Here is a 20,485-nt window from a genome sequence, read left to right as displayed (position 1 = left end):
TGTCAGACTGAGCAGAACAGGTCACCACAGTTGTGTCACCAAGTAATCCTCCTCTGCCCCCCTGCTGTTGATGACAGCGGTGTGGCGTGGAGTTCACGCTCCCTAAGCATAGATGCCAACAGTGGTGTGGCTTGGAGTTCACTGTCCCTAAGCGGAGATGCTCACAGCAGTGTGGTGTGGAGTTCACTGTCCCTGAACGGAGATGGTTACAGCAGTGTGGTGTGGAGTTCACTGTCCCTGAGTGGAGATGGTCACAGCAGTGTGGTGTGGAGTTCACTGTCCCTGAGTGGAGATGGTCACAGCAGTGTGGCATGGAGTTCATTGTCCCGAAGCGGTGATGCTCACAGCACTGTGGTGTGGAGTTCACCGTCCCTAAGCGGGAACGGTCACAGCGGTGTGGCGTGGAGTTCATTGTCCCTGAGCGGAGATGCTCACTGCGGTGTGGTGTGGAGTTCACTCTCCCTAAGCAAAGACGGTCACAGTGGTGTGGTGTGGAGTTCACTGTCCCTAAGTCGAGATGGTCACAGCGGTGTGGTGTGGAGTTCACTGTCCCTGAGCGGAGATGCTCACAGTGGTGTGGCGTGGAGTTCACTGTCCCTGAGCGGAGACTGGAACACCATTTGGCAAGGGAGCTGCACCACATCAGCAGGTCTCATCTATAAGTGTCCTGCAACAGAGAAAGGCACAGGGAGAGACGATTACCCCGTCCTGCAGCAGTGCTCTCAGACCTGTTATTACAGCTGGAGTGTTTTAAGCTCCTGAGTAGTGCTGAGAGAGGGCTTTTAGGGCTGTAGAGTGCAGCACCGCACTTAAAAACATCCTTTCAGGCTTTTTGTTTCAGTGGAGGAAGTGATCAGGGACTGACGGGTCAGCTATCAGCTCCCACCAGCTCGCAGGGCCGTCTTTGATTTCTCTGTTCGGCAACCCCCCACCCTCCCAGGTTCCTGACCCCACCTCGCCCCTCTCTCCACAGCCCCTGCAACAGATCACCTTTTCAGGGGGAGATATGCGGATGCAATTCTCAGCAATGCTCAGAGGCTCCTAGACCCTCAACAGCTGAGAAAGAGAGAGAGAAAGAGAAAGAGAGAAGGGGGAGGGAGGATGAGAGAGGGCATGAATGAGAGGTAGAAGGAATTATGAAGCTGAGAGTTAGCAAGAGCCCTTTTCACAGAGGCTGAAATTGAATGCTTGTCCCAGAGATACAAAGAAAGGCTCTGAGAGGCTTCCATTAAAGAGAGGGAGCCACTCAAGGCAGGGAGTGAGGACCAGAATGGGGGTGGGGGGGACGGGAGGGATGGAAGGGGACAGGAGGGGGCTGTCACACCGGCCTGTTTTGAGGTGGAGGTGATATCACTTCTTGCTCAGCCTGCTATCATCCCGGACAGCTGCCTCCCCTTCAGATATCCCCCACCACCACAACCCGCTCCTCTCAAACAAGATCAATTCCGCCATCGATCCCTTGGCCCTGCACTGACAAACACCCAGGGATTTATTATCTGCCAGTGGAGGCCAGTTAAAACCTGGGACCATCCTGGGACCAGCTCCAGTAAGAGGCCCAGTGCACAAAGCCTGTCATCCAAATCACAGAGACAGAAGAGGTGCTTGCACTACATAGTGCCCTCTCTGGAGCGTGCCCAGCAAGGGGGCACCCGGGACCCTCTGTGACCCTTAGCTCCTCTCTGTGATTATGTGGGGGCATTGTGACATAGTGGAAGGGAAAAGGGCTTGTAACCAAAAGGTTGCTGGTTCAGTCCCCTGCTGGGGCACTACTGCTGTACCCCTGGGCAATGCATGTAAGCCAGAATTGCCTTAGTAAATACCCAGCTGTATAACATGTAAAAATTGTAACCTGTGTAAGTTGGTCTGGATGAGAGAGTCTGCTAAATGACAATAATGTAATGTAAAGTAATGTGACTGACTGCACTTAATTGTGACAAAAAAAGTGACTATCAGCACTGTGAGGGGCACGGTGACAAAAAGGCAAACAGTGCTCCCTGTGGAGGAATGGCTGACCTGCTGCCCAGATGCTTGCAGAAGACAAATTTACAAGCTAAATGTGATAATTTCTCACAGTATACTTTTCATGCTGTGACATGCCTCTCCAAATGCCTGAAGTTGTCTGGAATAAACAAGACTCCAGGCTTAGGTGTGTTTCTCTCCTCATTGCTATGGGGACAGCTCTGACCAGCACACCCCCAGAGTCTCAGCAGAGAGCTGGGTTTAGTGTAGTGTGCGTTCAGTGCCTTCGAACCCTTCAAGAGAGAGACACCATGCTCACACCTGCTTCCAGGCTTGACGCAAAGCCATTCAGATAGCAAAATCATCTCTCCTGTATTGCACTGAAGAGGAGAGTGCCCAGGTTCATCCACACCATCAATATCTTCTCATGGTTATAAGCTTGTACCAGTGTACCATGAGATGGTATACTTAACATGACAATCTGGCTTGACAGTTGGTCAGCTCCACAAACTGGCTTGACAGTTGGTCAGCTCCACAAAAAATACATTCTATTTCTGAGAAGCTCCTGCGCTGCACTGTGCGCTCTGTGGTCTTTCTACATGCAGACTACCTCACTAAATCTCTCCGCCATCTTTGCAGGCTCAGACAGCTTTCTTCCCATTGAAAATACTGTTAGTGGAAAATCCAGGGATCTTGCTGTGGTTCAGTCTTCAGAGAGGCTTTGCGTCATGTGATCGTATGATGGGGACACCGGTGACCTTTGGGATCAGAGGCACAGCATTCATAACCTTTTTGTATTCAAGTCCTTTGATTTGAATTCAGCCTGTTCTGCCTCAGGTAGCTTAAAGGAACCGACAATGACCTCTGTAAACCTCGATGAGATGGCTTAAGATGTTAAGCGATGATGGACAGCTCTCCCCTCAGTAAAGATGTAAGCGAGACACAGGTGAGAGGGATGTCACGCTGATGAGGGGTGGTGTTAAACAATTTGAGGCATCGGCGGAATCACCGCTGTCTCCGCAGGTGAAGACGGCCAGCGTCCTGCACGGGGAGGGAGACATTAATCTGCCACTGCGTCTCCATAGCGCTGCATCCAGAGAGGGATGGAGTCTGTGTGTGTGTGTGTGTGTCAGATTGTGTGTGTGTCTGTATGTGTGTTAGAGTGAGCATGTGTGTATTAGTAATGACTATCATAGGAAGTGTAATAAAAGATGGTTGGTTTCTTTTATAGGCATACCATGCAACTGCATGAAAAGGCTCTTATACATTCCCACCTAGATAGATGTTCTCACACTCAACCTTGGAGCTCACGGAGAGAGGGAGCAAGATAGAGAGAGAGGATCAATACTGAAGAAAATCTTGATTTGCCCTGATTTGTTTCCACTTATTTTTCAATTTATCCCTCCGGCTTGAAACAAAGTTTCATTAAGAGAGACGTCAGTCAGGGAGACAGGCATTGCTGTATTACTGAGCATTTTCTATGAATTGCGCTGAAAAAACAGACAGCTGGTGCAACAGTTGGTGTGTTTGTGAGTGTCAACCATTGTCCAATTTGGTTATTGTGGATTGAATCTAAATAGGGCTCTAGGTGTGTAGGTATGAGTTCTGTGTGTCTGTATGAGTGTGCATGTATACATGCATCTGTAATGTATATGTGCATGTAGTATGTTTCCTAGGTAACCAACTTCAGATGGAATGGCTCTCCGTTGGGACAGGTTTTGCACTGTGTGGATGACCTGTGTCCTTCCTAGAGGGGATGTGATTGGTAAATAATGCATGGTGCTCTTGTTCCCTTGTTCTAAGGCCAGCCAAACCAATGGGGGAATCCGTCCATTCACACACAGCAGGTGGTATCAATCAGCTGACCAATGAGATTGCTCTGTTTGAGTTTCCCAGGGGGTGCGGTCTTTTAATGAACCTGAGATAAGGACGGGGAGGGTTTTAATCCCAGGAGAGCCCTGGATGTCAGCAGTGAACAGAAAGCTAGGGCTTTGAAGGCCTTTGAAGGGGCAGGGGGCCTGGCTGAGATCACTGTGTACAGGTGTGTCTGCCTACATGGGTCGCTGTGGCAGTTGCCATTAATTGCTCCTCCCCCGCTGTGCAGCAGCCATTAAAAACAGCTGAAAAATGTCCACGGGAGCACTCTGTGGTCTCCATCTCTGACTGCCATGAAGGGCTCAGAAAATGCCGCCACATCTGTGTGTTTCAATCTGTGCAACCCCCGCATGCCACCAATAATTTATCCGATGGCTGTATGGTTTGTCAAAAAATCCTGGACTTAATTTTTGAAGAAACTGCTGAATATTTGACATGTGGCCTTGTTTTGTTATGTATTCCTGTGAAGCTTTTGTAAATCGTGATAAATCATCATTTTTTCTTGCTCCAAAAACATAATCACGACTCCAGGCACAATGTTCATGTGTGCTTCAGAGTGCTTAATCAACTGCAGAATAATTTGTATTCTGAGCCATTCACTTTTTTTCATTTTCACACTCTCCCTCACGTTCGTGTTGGACAAAACTATCTCATAAACTGTAATTTCTCTAGCGGAAGTGTTCGGATTCGTCTGCTTGTTACACTTACAATGGACAGCGGTCTTATTTATTTGCTACGGTGCACCGCTGCTTATTTACATAACCTCGGTCCTTGTGTTCATGCCGGCAGATTTCCCCTGCATCTGCAAGTTCCCCTGGCTCTGTCAGGGCACGTTGCATAAAACCAATTTCCTGCATCTTTAAGGATGGTGCCAATAATGAAGTGAGAAGTGGTGAATGTTAAAAACCAGGCAGGGCATGAGAGCGGACGTGTCCTTTGCAGGGAACGGTGCACGTTAAACTGAGAGAAAGACTATTTACCACAAATCACCTTCAATTAGAAATGAGGGTTTATCCCATAAAATACAAATTGTTTTTTTTGTTTTTCATTTTCACATTTGGTGCAATGATGTCATTCTCATTTGTTATTTGTTGTTACACAACAGCAGGAAGAGGAGTATTGCACACAGAAAGCTGTATTCAGCCTTCAAATGAGACAAAACTGTAAAGAAGAAAACCACCATCTCTGCTTGCAATGTTATTCAGAGACAGACAGCTCTCTTCTTCAGAGCCTCCTCTCGTTGTCTCCATAGCATCAAGTACATGCTGCCTTATAACCATTAATTCATAGCTGATTCTATGATTTTTTTTTTATTAATCTGTTTGTCTCCACATACGGCTAGCAAAGAACCCTGAGTACAGTATCTAGATAGCCTGCCAGGAAGACTGAAGGATAGTTTAGGATACTTACTCACCGGTATCAGTTACAATTTGGCCCGCTATGTCACTCATCGTTCGGCCATGGGGTGTCACCTGCAATTGGTTTACCTTTCTGAACCACGGTCCACAAAATTTGGAACTTTCCCACCTATTTCCTGCCCCTGCTGGGAAACTTGTGTGATTCACATCACAATAACAAATCTGACACCGGGCATAAAGTATATTGCTCTATGACAAGTTTAAGCGCTGACATCTCAACCCTGCATAGACAAAAGCATTTTGACTTGTGATGTCAGCGGGGGCACTTTATTATCTATAATAAAGGTTCAATTCACAGCAAGTCAGGTTATTTTTCACAGAGCCAAACTCGAGGCTTTTTTCACATATCTTTCACTTTGTAACAGCATAATCCATGTTCTTTTTTAATCCTGTGTCGTGCAAGAAGTGTTGGGTATTTGGTGAGGCTGGTAATGTAAATTGGGTCAGAGCAACCCAAGACTCTGACAGTATCTGATGCAATGGGATACTGAGGGTAATGTACAAAGGGAATGTTTCCGCTTACAATAGAACAGTACCTGCTGGAAGGTTGTGATGTTTTGCTGGCGCGAGGCAGATGTGCCAGGTGCAACTGGCTCAGCCAGGTGGTATGGGGCTGTTGGGCGGGGTGGGGGGTTATATTTAGCAGCTCAGTGTTCACTCGCTACACCTCAGCCCCCCACCTCCTTCATTCCTGTGGCCCAGATCTTCTCCATCTGGAACAGTTGCTGCTGCTGCTAGCTCAGCCCCTCTTAATTACACCCTTTAATTATGTGGGGACGGACTAGCGGCTGAGGAACCAGACTTGTGATCAAGAGGTTGAGGGTTCAAATGCTGGCGGGGAGCAGCTCCTTAAGCAAAGGTGCTTAACCTGAATTCCATCAGCTGCATAAATGGATGGTAAACAGGAATGTGGGCTGTATAAACTTCTCCTGAGTAAGAGCATTGGCAATGCAAATGAACATTGCTATGTAAACAGGAGGCCCAAACTGGGTCACACTCACTCTTTCCCACCTGGCCCTGCCCCACACTGCCCCTGTAAAATTCAGGTCCTGAGAAAGATGCCAGAGTGGGAAGAGTGGCGTTTGTTCTTCAGAGAGAGGGAGCGGAGGAGTAGCAGTGCTCGCTGGGAAACAGACGAGGCAGGAAATCTACTGTGGATTCAGAACCGGGAGGCTCTGGGGCTTTCTTGTGTTACATAATGAAGAAATAGGAGGGGAGGGAGGCTCCAAGCTCCAGACAAAGATTTACATAGAGATGCTCTGCAGCTCGCGGTGGATCTGAGAAGCAACTTTCCACCACTGGGACTCAGAGGGGGGGGAGGAAATGATTGGCATGCACTGTTCAAATACCAACTTTTTTCAAACTCAGCGAAAATCCCGCAAAATGAGCGCTGACAGCATCCTGCCCCACGTCTTGACGGCAGAAATAACAACGTGTTCTGTCCTGTGAAAAATAAAGCACAGCCAATCAGCATGCAGAATATTTGTTTCCAGGTCCGTCACCTGAGGGCGTGTGTTGGTCACCCGACCCTGGGGGATTTGCTTTACCTGGGTCTGTCTATCTGTCTGTCTGAAGGATTATCTGTGTGTGCTGCTCTGTGTATATCTGCCACTCAATACAATGTTTACTCTGTAGGAGAGGCAGGTTTCATTGTGACACTGCACCCAATCTTGTGAATGCATCTGTGGTGATAAGATTGTCAAGCACGTACTCAATGACTGCAATCAGAAAGATTGCTGCAGAATGTTTATGGTTCATGGCAATGTGCACCAGATTCTGAAGTGTGTATATGTGGAGGACCAAAACACCGAGAGCTAGAGCTTCATTTTACTTTATTTTTTCTGCTCACAGAAGTTCAAGGTCCAGTGTCAGGTGAGCTTCCTCATTCCCCACATACATTTTTTTAATGAGATCCAATCGGGCATTGTGTTCTGAGAGTGTCTCATTAGCTGAGCGGTATCAGGAATGATTAGAACGATAGCAAAGCGGAGATTTCTGAGGCTCTGTGCCTGTCTGAGGCTTTCGAAGAGTCGAGGCCTGCTATTTCATGCCTCCTTCTGCTGAGACAGTCTGCACACATGAAAGTAGTACGTATTGGAAAAAAGAGGGGAACTTATTCTTTTTAAACACCTCCTCTCTCTCCTTTCTCCCTCACTCTCTCTCTCACACTCTCTCCTCTCTCACTCTTACAGTTTCTGTCTCTCTCATTCTCTCCCTCTCACTGCCTCTTTATCTCCTCTTTCTCCTTCTTACTGTGTCTCACTTTCTTCTCTTTCTCTCTCCTCCCTCTCTCTCTCTCTCTCTCCCTATCTCTCTATCCCTCTCTCTCTCTTTCTTTCTCTACCCCCCCTGTCTCTCTCCATCCATGCCCTCCTCTTCATGGGGAATTACCAGGCCGGGCTTGTCAGTTTCCACATCTTCCTCAACTGATCATTGGCTGACAAGGAGGTGCTGCTTTAATAATTCATTTTCTATTTGTTGTTTTTAAATAATAAGCAGCAGGGGGAGATGCAGGCAGGCTGTGTGGGGAGTCTTTTGGGGGATGTCTCTCTGCCAGGTGCAGGGGAGGCTGTCTGTTTCACTCACTCCGTGCTCTGCGGGGTTCTCTCAGGGCCGCCCGCGCACCAACACTTTTGATGGAATTTAATGTTAGTAGACACTAATGTGATTCAATTCTGTTGCTCTAGTCTGATTTACTGTTTGTTTCCTTAACATTTATAATACAGTAATTGTGTGTGTATGTGTATATGTGCGTGTGTGCATTTGTGTGTGTGTGTGTGTGCATGCATGCATGTGTGGGTATGTGGGTGTGTGTGTCTGGGTGTGCGCGTATATATGAGTGTATGTGTGTGAGTGTGTGTGTGTGTGTGTGTGTGTGTGTGTGCACGCATGTGTAGGTATGTGGGTGTGTGCGTGCATGTGTAGGTATGTGGGTGTGTGTGTGTCTCCATGTGTAAAATTGTGTTCTATGTCTTTTAACTGTTGCTGATGCAAGCTACCCAAAATACTCTACCTTCTTCTGTGCAAATGATAGGGATTGCTGACTGAATGACTGAGAGGATCGGTCCCAAAGCTGATGATCACTGATAAGCCACATTAAGGCTACAGTATCCCATTAGAGGGCATCCCATTGCATTTAACCAGGCTGTCTTATTTTACTGCTTAGTTATGGAAGTGAAGTATCTTGTGAAGTAGAAACTGTGCTCCTTTAAAAGCAGAAAAGTGCTGCCTGTTACATTAAAGCCTCCTTACTGCCTTATAACAGTCCTGTAGGAATGCAGTACCTTAATCTGCAGTTACTCTAATGATTAATGATAGTTGCAGAACCATTTTCTGTTGCTAGGAAAATTGAACAGGATTTCTCTTGCTGCACAATGACATCACTACATCACTACTTTCAGCACAATTTATTTAATCTTGTGTGTGTGTTTATATGCATGTCTGTCTACATTTCATCAGATTGCCTTTCACAAATTAATATTATCATATTATCATTTCAGTACAGAAGGTACACAAAACATATCGTCAACAAAAATACTTTCGATGTACAAAAAGGTCAAGTTATTCAAAAGTACAAAAAATAAATCAGTACATACACATTTGCAAAAATAAAGTCTGTCAGTCAAAGCTTTACTTACTTAGAGTTTGTTACTAGTGTGTTTCAAAGTCACTAGAAAGAACAGAGGAAACATTTGGAAGCATTCATTTAGAATCATGCGTCATTGGTGTGTGACATTATATGGGTGAAATAGCTGAATAGGTTGAAAGTCATAATATTGAAATTAATACACCCTACCAGAAAGGAAGACATTATTTGCAGTGAGATATTACTACTAGAAAGTGAAACAGCCTAGAAAAGTGAGCATGGACTTTGAGTAGTTGCTGTTCAGTTCTGGGCTCTTGCTGAATAGCATGCTCTTTCCTCTCCGTTGTGATACTTTATGTGTCCAACCACAGCCCGCTCTCCTGTTTGAATTGAAAGGGCTTTCGAATCGCCTCCATTTATCCTTAGGAATCCACTATCCTCTCGGTGGCAGAAATATCCAGGTGTGTGGGCAGCAGACAGGTGATGACAGCTTCCCACACCCACTCATAACCAGCCCACATCCTTCAGATTCACCCAGTAAAACAACAGAAAAGGAACGGGCAGGCTGAAAACTGCGGGCTGTTAAACCACTGAGGAGGATCAACAGAGTCTGTGTTGAATAATGGAGTGCGTTCTCAGTCTCTCCCCTCCGTCACACAGGGGTATCGCGCTGGTTTGTTTGGTTCTTGCGGGCCGTCTGATCACAGGGAGCCCGGATCCTCCCACTGCGCGCCCAGCGTTATGTCTTATTGATGAGCCCCAGTCTGAGCTAAGTGCTGCTGGAGGACTGCCGGCTCTGTGTCCCCTGACAAGGGCCTGCTGATTTGGAGCTGAGGGGCGACAGCTGTTCCTGGCTGCAGCAAAGGGGGGGGGCAAGTGACAGCTGACGGGACCCCACGGACGTGCGGAGAGGAATCGCGCAGACGCTTGCTGTCTGCTGCCCGGTCCCCTGGGAACCTTTGGACCACACGGCAGGGTGTGCTTAGGAGCCCCTGCACAAGTGCGCTGCAGGGTGGTCCCCATAGCAACGTACACCTCTGTCCCCACGGCAACTGAACGCTTATCAAAACGAGCTCATTTTCTCTGTTGCAATGCCCCATGCACATGTGCCTCTGGGGTTGCCAGTGGACCAATCGCAGTTAACTGCTCCACACCTACACTATACCTACACTCAGTAATGACCACAATGGTTGGTCTGTGGATGGAGAACTACAAAGAATGTACTTCTCCATCCACAGACCAACCAGAGCACTCAACGTCACTTGGAAACCAATAAATCACAAGATGCCAACTAATTTAGTTTTGCGCGCAGTCCAATCACAGCATACTGCTCTGTCTACTGACCAATTGCGGTTCATTGCAACATACTCATTGCACACCACCGCACCCTGAAATGTGTCCTCCTCCATAGATGAGATTTCCTCACCTGCCTGCAAGAATTGCTGAATTTGCAACTGACAAATCTTAAGGTGACATTTGATTGGTGGACACTAAATGAATTATCAACTTCGTAGGAGGTGTCTGAGCAGACCATTGAAATGCTAGCTGCAGGCCTGCTGCAACAGCAAGAACTGACCCTGTACTTGTGTGGTATCATTTTTCTTTTGTGATTAACAAGTGCACCAGTTTCATTAACAAACACTTATCAATGGACAGCAGCAGGATGACCTTTGAGCACTTCACGCAAAACCCTGTTAATAACGCCAATGAGAGCTTTGTTTAGTAATTTCGATTATCATGGGGCAATTGGTTTTAAACCTTTAATGTGCACAAAGGTCATGCAACCACATTGGACTATGTAAAAAGGCATTGATGGCTGATAGCGGATTCGAGAAGCTTGTTCATCATCAAAAAGAAATCATTTGGATCAAAAGAGAGGCCCCTCAAAAGCAGCGATCAGTTTAAAGGTTAGATCTCTGCCTCCTTGAGCTCCCAGGCTTCCATGGGGGGTCTCCAGATGTTATGACATCGGCACGACCCTGGCCAATTCAAAGCCTTCCATCAACAAGTAACGGAGCGCGCTGTGATTATGCCTGGAAACAGCCCTGTCCTCTGGGCCGCAGCAGAAAGGGGCTAATCCCTGAAAGCAAATCCCACTCCTCCAGATAAATATTTCAGGTTGCAGAGGCCTGAATAAAATCTGAGGCTTTATGCGCTTGAAAGCGTTTTCTGAGGCACCCTGGTCGGCTCTGTTTTCCTCCCCTCTGTAAAATGTTCATGCATATTTATTCTTACACTACACTCCATGTTTACATACCCAAATACTCTATGCTAAGTGTTCCATGGTAAACACATTTATAATCCACCACTGGGGAAAAAATACCCCACGCAAGCACTGATCTGAGAAACAGTAACTGAAGAGACTTGCACTGCAGAAGAAAGGCCTTCCACGTGCATTTGTCGTGTATGCAGACATAGAGTCTTGAAAAGGTAGCTTTGAATATGGCAGATTTTATTACACAGCATGTCAATTAGACGTGTATTTGTTTGTACTGATGTTGATTGATTGAATGGATTACATGTAGGAATGGCACCAGTTGAAATATTATTTTTGATTTTATAATCATAAATGAGTACTGTTTTTGGCAAGGAGCAGTGTGTGAAAATCTGCATGATAAAATGTAAGAAATATTCGGCCACAATGCCAAATTTCCACCTGGTTTGGGGGGCATCTATTGGCACTGTGAGATAAAAGGCACAGTGAGAGATGTGAATGAGTTCTGTAATGGTGGGACAGGGGCTGAATTTCTAGCTGTCTCAGGGAGTGTTTAGAAGTGTGCATATTAATGGAAGGAGTGGAAATGCAACATCAAACACAGAGGAAGATAGAGAGACAGAGAGCATGAGACAGAGAGAGGGAGAGGGTGAGTGAGAGAGAGCCACACAAGGCTCTGTCCTCCCTGGTGTCCTTGGCAGAAAGTTTAGAGAATGATTACCAAGATGATGGGAATGTGGACCTCAGCAGTATTGCAAGAGTGTAACACTTCAGAGCTTTGCTTTGCGCTCAGCTGAAGCAAGCAGAGAAAGTTCCAGAAGACTTCCAAAAGCCTGCACAGGGACTCCTACAATCACAGCCAGTTTTTAAACTACACTGAAATTTGAAACTACACTAAACTGAAATTTGGACATGCTGTCATTTTGTACCACCTCAGAGCACTGTGCACTGACACTGGATGTAGGATTCTTCTCCCCGTTAGTACTGAGCCATCAGCCAAAAGCCACAGTTTCCTCTCTCAGTGGTTCCCTTATGTGAAACACTGCAGCACCATTAGACTGAGCTGACCGTCCAGTCCAGCTGCTTGTGTCAGTGCCTAACTCCAGTCATTGAAATGGCAAACGCTGCTCTCTCTTAGAATTAGATTGTGGCAGCGGGCTAATTCATCACATTGCACACAGATCGCGCCCTGGGTGAAGCCGAGTCACTGTGACATGCTGACTAATTGCATATAAACACAGTGCTTACAGCCAGGCGCGATCGTCCAACAGTCGTGTGTGTTTATCAGAGGGAGCGTCTGGGTGAGGTGGAATGACTGTACACAGTGTCAGATGAAATTGGGTTGTGTCATGCTGAGTTTTGTTATCTGTGTACATTAATTGATGTGTGATGGTTTGGTAATGGTTTGTTGTGTCCGCTGGACAGTGAACAGTAAAAGCCGGTTTAGCGTATCCCACGCAGCTTACATCACTGTGTAGGCACCATGTGTTAGGACTGCATCTTCCTCACAGAAAGGTGCAAAGAGCTTCTGTCCAAAGAGCTTATTGATCTGATACTGGTACAGCCGTCAAGCATCTCAATGTTGGCCGGAAAGGTATTTGTGGTGTCAAAAGCAAAGTTCCCGTAGTGCATTTTGGGTAAGAGAGGGGAGGGAATTCAGGCAACAATCTAGACATGTCCCAAAGAAAATGATACTCATATTACTGCTCTTGGGAAAGGCACTAGCAGTGTGCCCCCCCATCACAATTTCCCCCCTCCTTCCACCTCATTCCCCACTGCAGCCCCGGCAGGGTCACGCTTGCAGCGGTTTTAATTTGCCGGTACCAGATTGGAGGCTCTCATTACCCACAGGGGACCCGGGCGTGGCCCTCATTCCTGCTTATAGACCCAGTGCCCAGAATCATCCATTTTTATGAGGCACCTTGCAATCTGGCAGAAAAGGAAAAAGTATTGCAGTAGATGTAATATAGGAATTCATTAAATGTAATAATAATTACAATGGAGACAGATTCGTCCCCCGCTCTCCTATGGGAGTATTTCATCAGCATTTCTACTATGAGGTGGTGTGACAGAGTTTCTGTGAGGGTTCCTTTGCTGTGCAGGGGAAGGTGACTGATGCAGTCTGGCAAGGTAAGCGGACCGGGGAAGCAGACGGTCCATCATCACCTGATTGGTCCTGGAGTGGTCACATGGGTCCTGTTCGTACTTGGAGTGTGATAGGTTGGGGGCAACCGAGCCCCCAACCATTATGGGTCTCATCCGGCCTCGGCTCCGAGGCCATTGAACTGAGAGCGCCTTGCCTTTGACGTGTCCTCCCCCGAATGCGCATCCGAACAAGGCTACTCTAAAGGTCAAACCCTTCTCTATCTTGTCTACCTGCAGGCTGATTCCAGCCAGCCGGAATGAAGACTGCCACTGTCACAGACATCTGTCTGCCTGAAGAATGAGAGGGAAAAATACACTGTTCCTAGCTCATTCACAGTGTTTCTGAGTATTGATTAAATCTGTCACCTCCTAATCAGTGCCTATTACATCTTTAGCTCTTGGAATTTTTCTAAGCAGCCGCACCAGATGTTTCTGCCTCTCCCAACATTTAAAACCCATTTCTGTATCTGTCTGTTGAAAGTGTTTCATCAAGCTGTTAAGAAGAAAAATCTTTGAGGTTTTGCAGAGAGCCGTAGCTTTCCACCTCTGCTCCAGTAACCCGCTTTGCAGGAGAGGAAGCACAGCTGTCAGGGAGACGGGTTCGAGGGGGAATAGCAGAAACAATCTGCCTTTAACCACTGAAACAGCAGAGAGAAATGAGGAGCACCATTACTTCTTTCAGCAGAGGCTCTCCACTTTGACACACACACACACACACACACACACGCACACACACACACACACTCCCCAAAAACCACAACGTATCTTCTGAATAAATAGGTTGAATGAACATATTTTCCTCTGCAAGTTTGTAAATGGAAACATAACACAGAGGGGAAAACATCTCAAGCCCTCTGTTTTTTAAGGCAAACATTGAGAGGGAAAAAACCCTGCCACTATTTGAAAAGAGCTACTGGAGACAGGGGAATGTCATTTGAATTAATACTGCCAGGGAAGCAGGCTGTGACAACGCAAATTGCAGCCAGGGAAATATAACAGCGTGTCACTGGCACTTTGCTGAATTGGCATCTTGTGTTCAGATGGGACAGGAGGGGAAATATTTTGGGGGATGAGAAGTGGGGGTGTAAAACAGAGACTCACTCATAAAAACAAGGTGAACCTCAGCTTGGCTCCTTGCAGAAGGTAAAGACACTCAGAGATGCGTTAGCACTAAGACTGTCTTTGGGCACTGCACGACAGTGACACAGATACTGTGGTTGGAGTTTGCAGACACATTTAGAGAAGTGTCACTTTAAGGTCATGTAGTTAGGACATGACCTCCAGTCTCTGTGTATTATGAATAGTAATTTGTTGTATGCTATTAATATTTGTACAGTTTGCATAAATAAAAATTATTTTATGTATGTGATGTATGTCAGCTGTGTTGTGTGATGTTGACTGTATGTGCATTGCTTTAGATTAGGGTATCCACCAAATTGGTTAAAATCAATGGTGATGACAATGATGCAAAGCTGTTTATAAAACAGTTGCAGTTGAATTTAAATGAAAGTTTGATTATATTTATTGCCAATACATTACGCAGGGGAGCGGGTGGTTTTGTGGCTAAAAACGGTAAACGTGTGGTTTTGCGTGGCTTTGTTCTGACCCAGTGGGCCTGGTTTCCACACTCAGGTGCTGAACATCAGTCTGTCAGAGGGGGAGACGGTGACACTGGAGGACCTGGGCAGCCGGGAGCCCTCGGTGGTGGCGAACGAGTCCATCCTGATGAAGGGGTTGGTGGTACGTAGCCGGAGCAACCAGATCGCCGTCCGCTTCCAGAGCAAGCAGCCTCGGCCTGGCTCCTTCCTGTTACGCTACCAAGGTAAGACCGCCCGTTAATTTGGAACACCTTGCTAATCGCTCCACGCTAGACAGTGGAGGACCTGCAGTTGAACCTTGATGCGCTTTGCTATTAGCTCTGAGCAACACATTTCAGTCAGTTCTTGCACTTCTTTGAGAGCTTAGCAGTGATTGAAATGAGATAGTATTCATGCTTGATTTCATCTCCAAGGATAAAGCATTACAGCTCCTCTGTGGTTAGACTGAATATGAGTGACACACACACATCCATACACACAAATGTTTCCACTGTGAACCAAGATTATTCTAGGAACTGACACATCTTTGACTACTACGCCAGATAAGATGTATTTCAACACAATACATGCACTGCTTTTGTCAGACTAAGTACAATGGTTATGGAGGTTGGGAAATAAGAGTCCTATCAGATCGTAAGTACGCATCAACAGCTACATATAATATATGTATAATGTGTGGTTCAAATGTATGTAAATTACCAAATGACATCTTTGTGGTTTGAGTCAACCATAGATAGATTTTCATACCTCAGATGTAATTCTTAACAGGCCCTAAACATGATTCTTTCCCTAAGTGGGAATAAAAGAGAGTGAATTGAGGAAGCCTTCCTATCACTCTTGCCTTTTAGTTTCCGCTGCCTTCTTGAAGTTGATGGTAACAATGTTGTTTCTCACTTGTCAACATGATTCGCTCGCAGATTTGCGCCTGAGCACAGCAACAGCTGTCAATCTGCAGCCTAATTACGTGGGAAATTTGCCGCGAGGGTTTGGCGATAATCGGCGCGTTTACAGAGATGTGAGGGAGAAGGTGTGGACCCATTGGACCGTGAGGCCTGCTGTTTTTCCTTGTGCGGCAGCTTCTTCATGCTCCCCGCATAGAAACAAGGAAGAAAAAAAATGATCTGGCAAGGAGAGCCAAATTCTTTTGTTTCTGCGAGCTAATGAACTATGACAGGTTTGCAGCGGGGTAATACAATCTTGCGTGGCACTAATGTGCCTGTTGAATAAGAAGACAATTTCTCTCTCTCTCTCCTCGATCTCTCCTCTGCCGGGCATCAGAGGGGTAATCAGTGGCCTGCACTGGCTTGGTGGAGGAGCTTAACGGGTTAATGCTGGCAGCGTTCGCTCCCTCCATTATGAGCGCATGGCAATCACAAGCAGGGGTGCAGCTCTATGCCACAGATAATGACTTTCTGTTTCTTTACAAAACTTCCAATTACCACACGCAGTAGGTCTCCTCTGTGGCAGTCCAATTGAATATGCTCCGAGCAGCATGGTGCACTGATCCGAGCAGGCAGTAACGGCTAATGTCACAGTGGAGAGTATGCGGTGGGGGACTGGGGGTGGGGGGGTCTGGTGCTTACATTGTTGTAGCTCAGAGGTGACGTTCAGAGGGTGTGGCAGAATACCCCCTCCCACAGGGCGTTTTGTAAGAAAGCAGTGTGCCTATCTGTTCTTATTCCAAAACAGTGCACACTCTCATGCAGTGAAGCTGAAAGCAGACCTGACTGTTTTGCATCAGTGTAATAGTTGCCTTTATATAATTTTTATAAACCATTTTAGTGTTTGTCAAGTAACTTTTCGCTTGGTCAAATTTAAGAAGGGTGAGGGACAGAAAGAAGAGGATGGGGTAGGGAGATGAGGATGGGGTGGGGAAGAAGAGGATAGGGGGCAGGGAGAAGATTATAGGGGGAGAGGTGGATAAAGATAGGGGGAGAGGGGATAAGGAGGGGAAGAAAGGGGGATGAAGGGAAGCAGAGGAAGAGCAGGGAGGAGAGGGAAGGCTTATGTCTTTGCCCCTCCTCTCTCTCACACCCTCCCACCACTCCACATTCATTGACAGCTGTGAGTTGAGGTGAGCTCTGAGGCCCATTTCAGAGTAGCAGGAACTATTCAGGCCTGTCAATAATTCAGAATAAAACCAGAAGTGTGCGCGCGCACACACACACACACACACAGACACACACACACACACACACAGACACGAAAATTCTTACAAGATTTAGGACAGATGAATTGCAAATGAGCCGTGATCAATGGTGTGAGGTTGTAAATACAACATGAAGAGGGCCTGAGGGTTTGACCTTACTCAGAGATCGTTTAAATTCATCACGCCCCCTGCTGGTCAGGTGCTGAGCTGTCACAGAGATGAGGACCGAGCATGCAGAGCGGAGGCAGCCCCAAGGTAAAGTGCTTGACTGCGTGCTCTCTGCAACAGATTCCATTCATCTCAGAGCTCCTCTCTCCACGGATTTAAGCTGAAGTGAACTTGGGCCTCTGCCACCGGCTCACTGGCCAGTCCCAGCAGGAAGAGGAAGCTGGGAGTCGGTGCGACAGTGTTGCCAAGTCTGCAGTTTTCCCACTCACTTGAGCTACATTTAAAAGGTCACTGTGGGCTGCCATTTGCCTTGGGTTGAGCTTTTACATGCCTGTATAAATGTAATTAATGTGAATTATAAATATAATAATAATGAGAGTTGAAATGTATTGGATTATTTAGGAATGAGCAATGGAGCTAGTTCAGGCAGGGCGGAATCGCTGCGAGTGTGTCCAGCAAGAACACAGACAACAATATCCAGAACTGATTTTAATCAGGTGGGGTGTGTGTGGTTCTGCAAATACAATTACAAATACAAACATAAATCTCTTATTGCAGTTACATACATAAATGATTCATATTATACATTAAAGTATGAAAGTATATAAGTAAAGCAGCTCCATTTGCATATTTAACAGATAACTGTACAATAGGAAATAATACTACTTATTTAACGAGTAATCACATCATTAACTTGGCATGTACAAGCGAAATTTGGGTTTTTCCAAATCAACTGGAGCTACATATTATAGCCAGAGGTAGTAGGGACAGTTAAATATTCACTAGTAATTAGCTACATCGAACATACATGATCAACTACGAATGAATACTCAAAATTCTTAACAGGTGTTCTGTGAGCCGTGCAGTGCAACAGCCCACTAAGTTATATTAAACTGAGTGGTAAGTTTTACGGTCGGAATGAAGGATTTACATATACTAGGCAGCTAACGCTCAGCACGAACTATACAGACATATTAATACTACATTCCTTCACATAACAGGGAAACATTGTCCATAACTGGTCCTAAAACATAAACGTTGCAGTACTTACATTTAGGATGCACTCACACAAACCGTGGCAGGAAAAGAAATAAGACGGTACGAAGAGAAACTAGCATCCCCGCTATACGCGATGTTTACTGCTAAAGTTGATGCAGTCTCTCTGGCGCTCCTTCATTAGGGATTAGGCACATTCACGTGATAGGTGCATAGGTTGTAAGGACTGCTTATTGGTTGAACGATTGAAACGTAACTATATTCTACTTGGGCTTCGCAACAAGAATATTAAATAAAAATAACTTGAGAGTGGTTATGTGGTGCACAGAGATCTCCTGTGCTGTGTGTCAGTGACACATCCCCTAGGTGGGGAGTATTCAGATGGCGGGACTGCTTTGGGCTTCTTGTTACATTATGCCGATTTTGATTGGGGTTTTGGCAGTTTTTGTCACAAAGATCTGGCAACCCCATGAAGCAAGGTCCTCAGATGCATGACTGACTGTGGGGAGATTAGACCAGGGGGCACGAGATCGCCCTGGGAGATTTTGAGCGTTTCCATCTGACACAAATCCAGACTGACAGTGCAGTAGTGTATCTAGATCTGAGGCACTCCCCCCCTCTCTCTGTCTCTCTAAGCAGCTTTCCTTCTATCTTTCTCCCTGTCTCTCTTCCTCTATCTCTCTAAACACAGGGAAAAACAGTAGCTCTTATCACCAAAAGAGAGTCAACCGGTGTCTCTGGTAATATCAGTATATCTGAGGTGTGTGTTTAGGAGCAATCAGATCCTTGATTTTATTTGTGTGTGTGTGTGTGTGTGCTCTGTAAACATATAGTCCTGAGCTGTGTTAAGTAATACAGCAGTGTCACAGTGTCAAGCAGAATATTTGAGCAGCATTAGTACAGAAATTATTGTTTTCTTGTTTCACAATATGCAGTTGATGCTGCAATGCAACCTGAACCCGATGGAACACAACAAAATATGTTGGGTTCAGGCCAGTCTGAGTCTATAATTGCATTATAGCTTTGGGTTGGGTGGGGCTTCTGGATGTCTGGTTTTGAATGCACTACTGTGTAAAACACAGGCTAAAATCTTGTTCTGCATGAATGAAATACACAACAAAGGAATTAATGTTTTTTACGGATAGTGAATATATAAAGCTTGGAATGGAAGATTAATTTATTTACTTACTTATATACACAAGAACTTCATTTTCCTTAAGTGTCTTTGAAAAGTACTGTGTTTTGATACTTATTTTTCCAATTGACATTTGTTTGCTTGACATACTTTATTCACTGTTTTCCCAACAAGGATGGACTGTATTGTGTTTATTTGTTAAGCTACTGAATGTTACATACTGTAGAATTGATTTACTTTTGCACAGACCCTTATTCACTGAGTGCCCTGTGTTTTACTGTAAAGCAGAGGGTTTGGTAAGTTATTGACATCAGTAAGCTGCTGAACATGATTGTAATTTGATTTTATTCTTACTGGTAGCTGGTTTGATAATTACTAGCATTTTTGCACCAGCACCCCCCTGCCCCAGTCAGGTCGGGTTCGGGCAGGGTTGGGTAACAGAGGTTATCATCTTCGGGCCAGGTTCGATTCGGATATTAAAATACGCAGGTCGGGTCAGGCTCTGGTTTTAGTTGCAGGCCTGCGCAGGCCTTTATCTTACACCAGTCATTCTCTAATATTGTTTCCTGCTGAATCACATTATATTAATTTCATAATTGCCAAATCCAGGACTCTACAGGCCCGATTTAACTCGTACAAAATGCCGTAAGAGGCTTAAAAATCATAACACAAGGAGAATGAAACGGCTCTCTGTGCTTGTGAGCGAAGCAGAGGAAATAGGCATAAAAGAGGTTCTTGGGGCACGCTTGATAATTAGGTAATAACAAGGTCACCTTAATTACCAGTGCATTAAATCTGAATGAAATACTGCCTGGAAACAAATTGACTTCTCATTAGGCGGCATCAAATTAACATTAAAGATCCATTAATTAGCCGTTGAGAAACCGTACTGCTGGAATTTTTGGACGGTTGCGCTTTTTGACGAAGGGCCCGTGCGGAACAGCACTCTCCGACTGCATCCGCCAGGAATGCAGCCTTTAATGCAGGAGTCTCTTCCTGCCTCGCCTCCTCCAGCCTGGAAGATCCTAACTCCTCAGAACAGCTGTTCACCACAGGCGCAATGATCCGGGAGTTTCCCCCTAGCTGAGTGAAGCACTCCTTCACCAAACCATCAAAGAGGGATTTTAGGCAGGGGTGAAAGCATTAAAGCTAACATATGCAGAGAAGGGAATGGGTCTCGCTGTGCGGGTAGCCTCTCAGATACCTCCGTGGGTTCTGGATGTCTCTTTTCTGCTTGATAG

At 45.9% G+C, this 20,485-nt stretch overlaps 1 protein-coding gene across 1 annotated transcript in view; it reads left to right on the top strand.

The window, feature by feature from the left end:
- Nucleotides 1-20,485, top strand: part of LOC118782798 (seizure protein 6 homolog) — a 202,396-nt gene that overhangs the window by 117,900 nt on the left and 64,011 nt on the right. The window contains exon 4 of the mRNA XM_036536360.1: nt 14,831-15,020. Coding sequence (XP_036392253.1) covers nt 14,831-15,020 — 190 coding nt within the window. The remainder of the gene's footprint in view (nt 1-14,830; nt 15,021-20,485) is intronic.

The sequence above is a fragment of the Megalops cyprinoides genome, chromosome 9, assembly GCF_013368585.1.
Source record: "Megalops cyprinoides isolate fMegCyp1 chromosome 9, fMegCyp1.pri, whole genome shotgun sequence".
In the NCBI taxonomy this organism is placed as follows: Eukaryota; Metazoa; Chordata; class Actinopteri; order Elopiformes; family Megalopidae; genus Megalops; species Megalops cyprinoides.
Note: the sequence above shows the minus strand (reverse complement) of the source record. Positions and strands in the feature narration are given on the sequence as shown.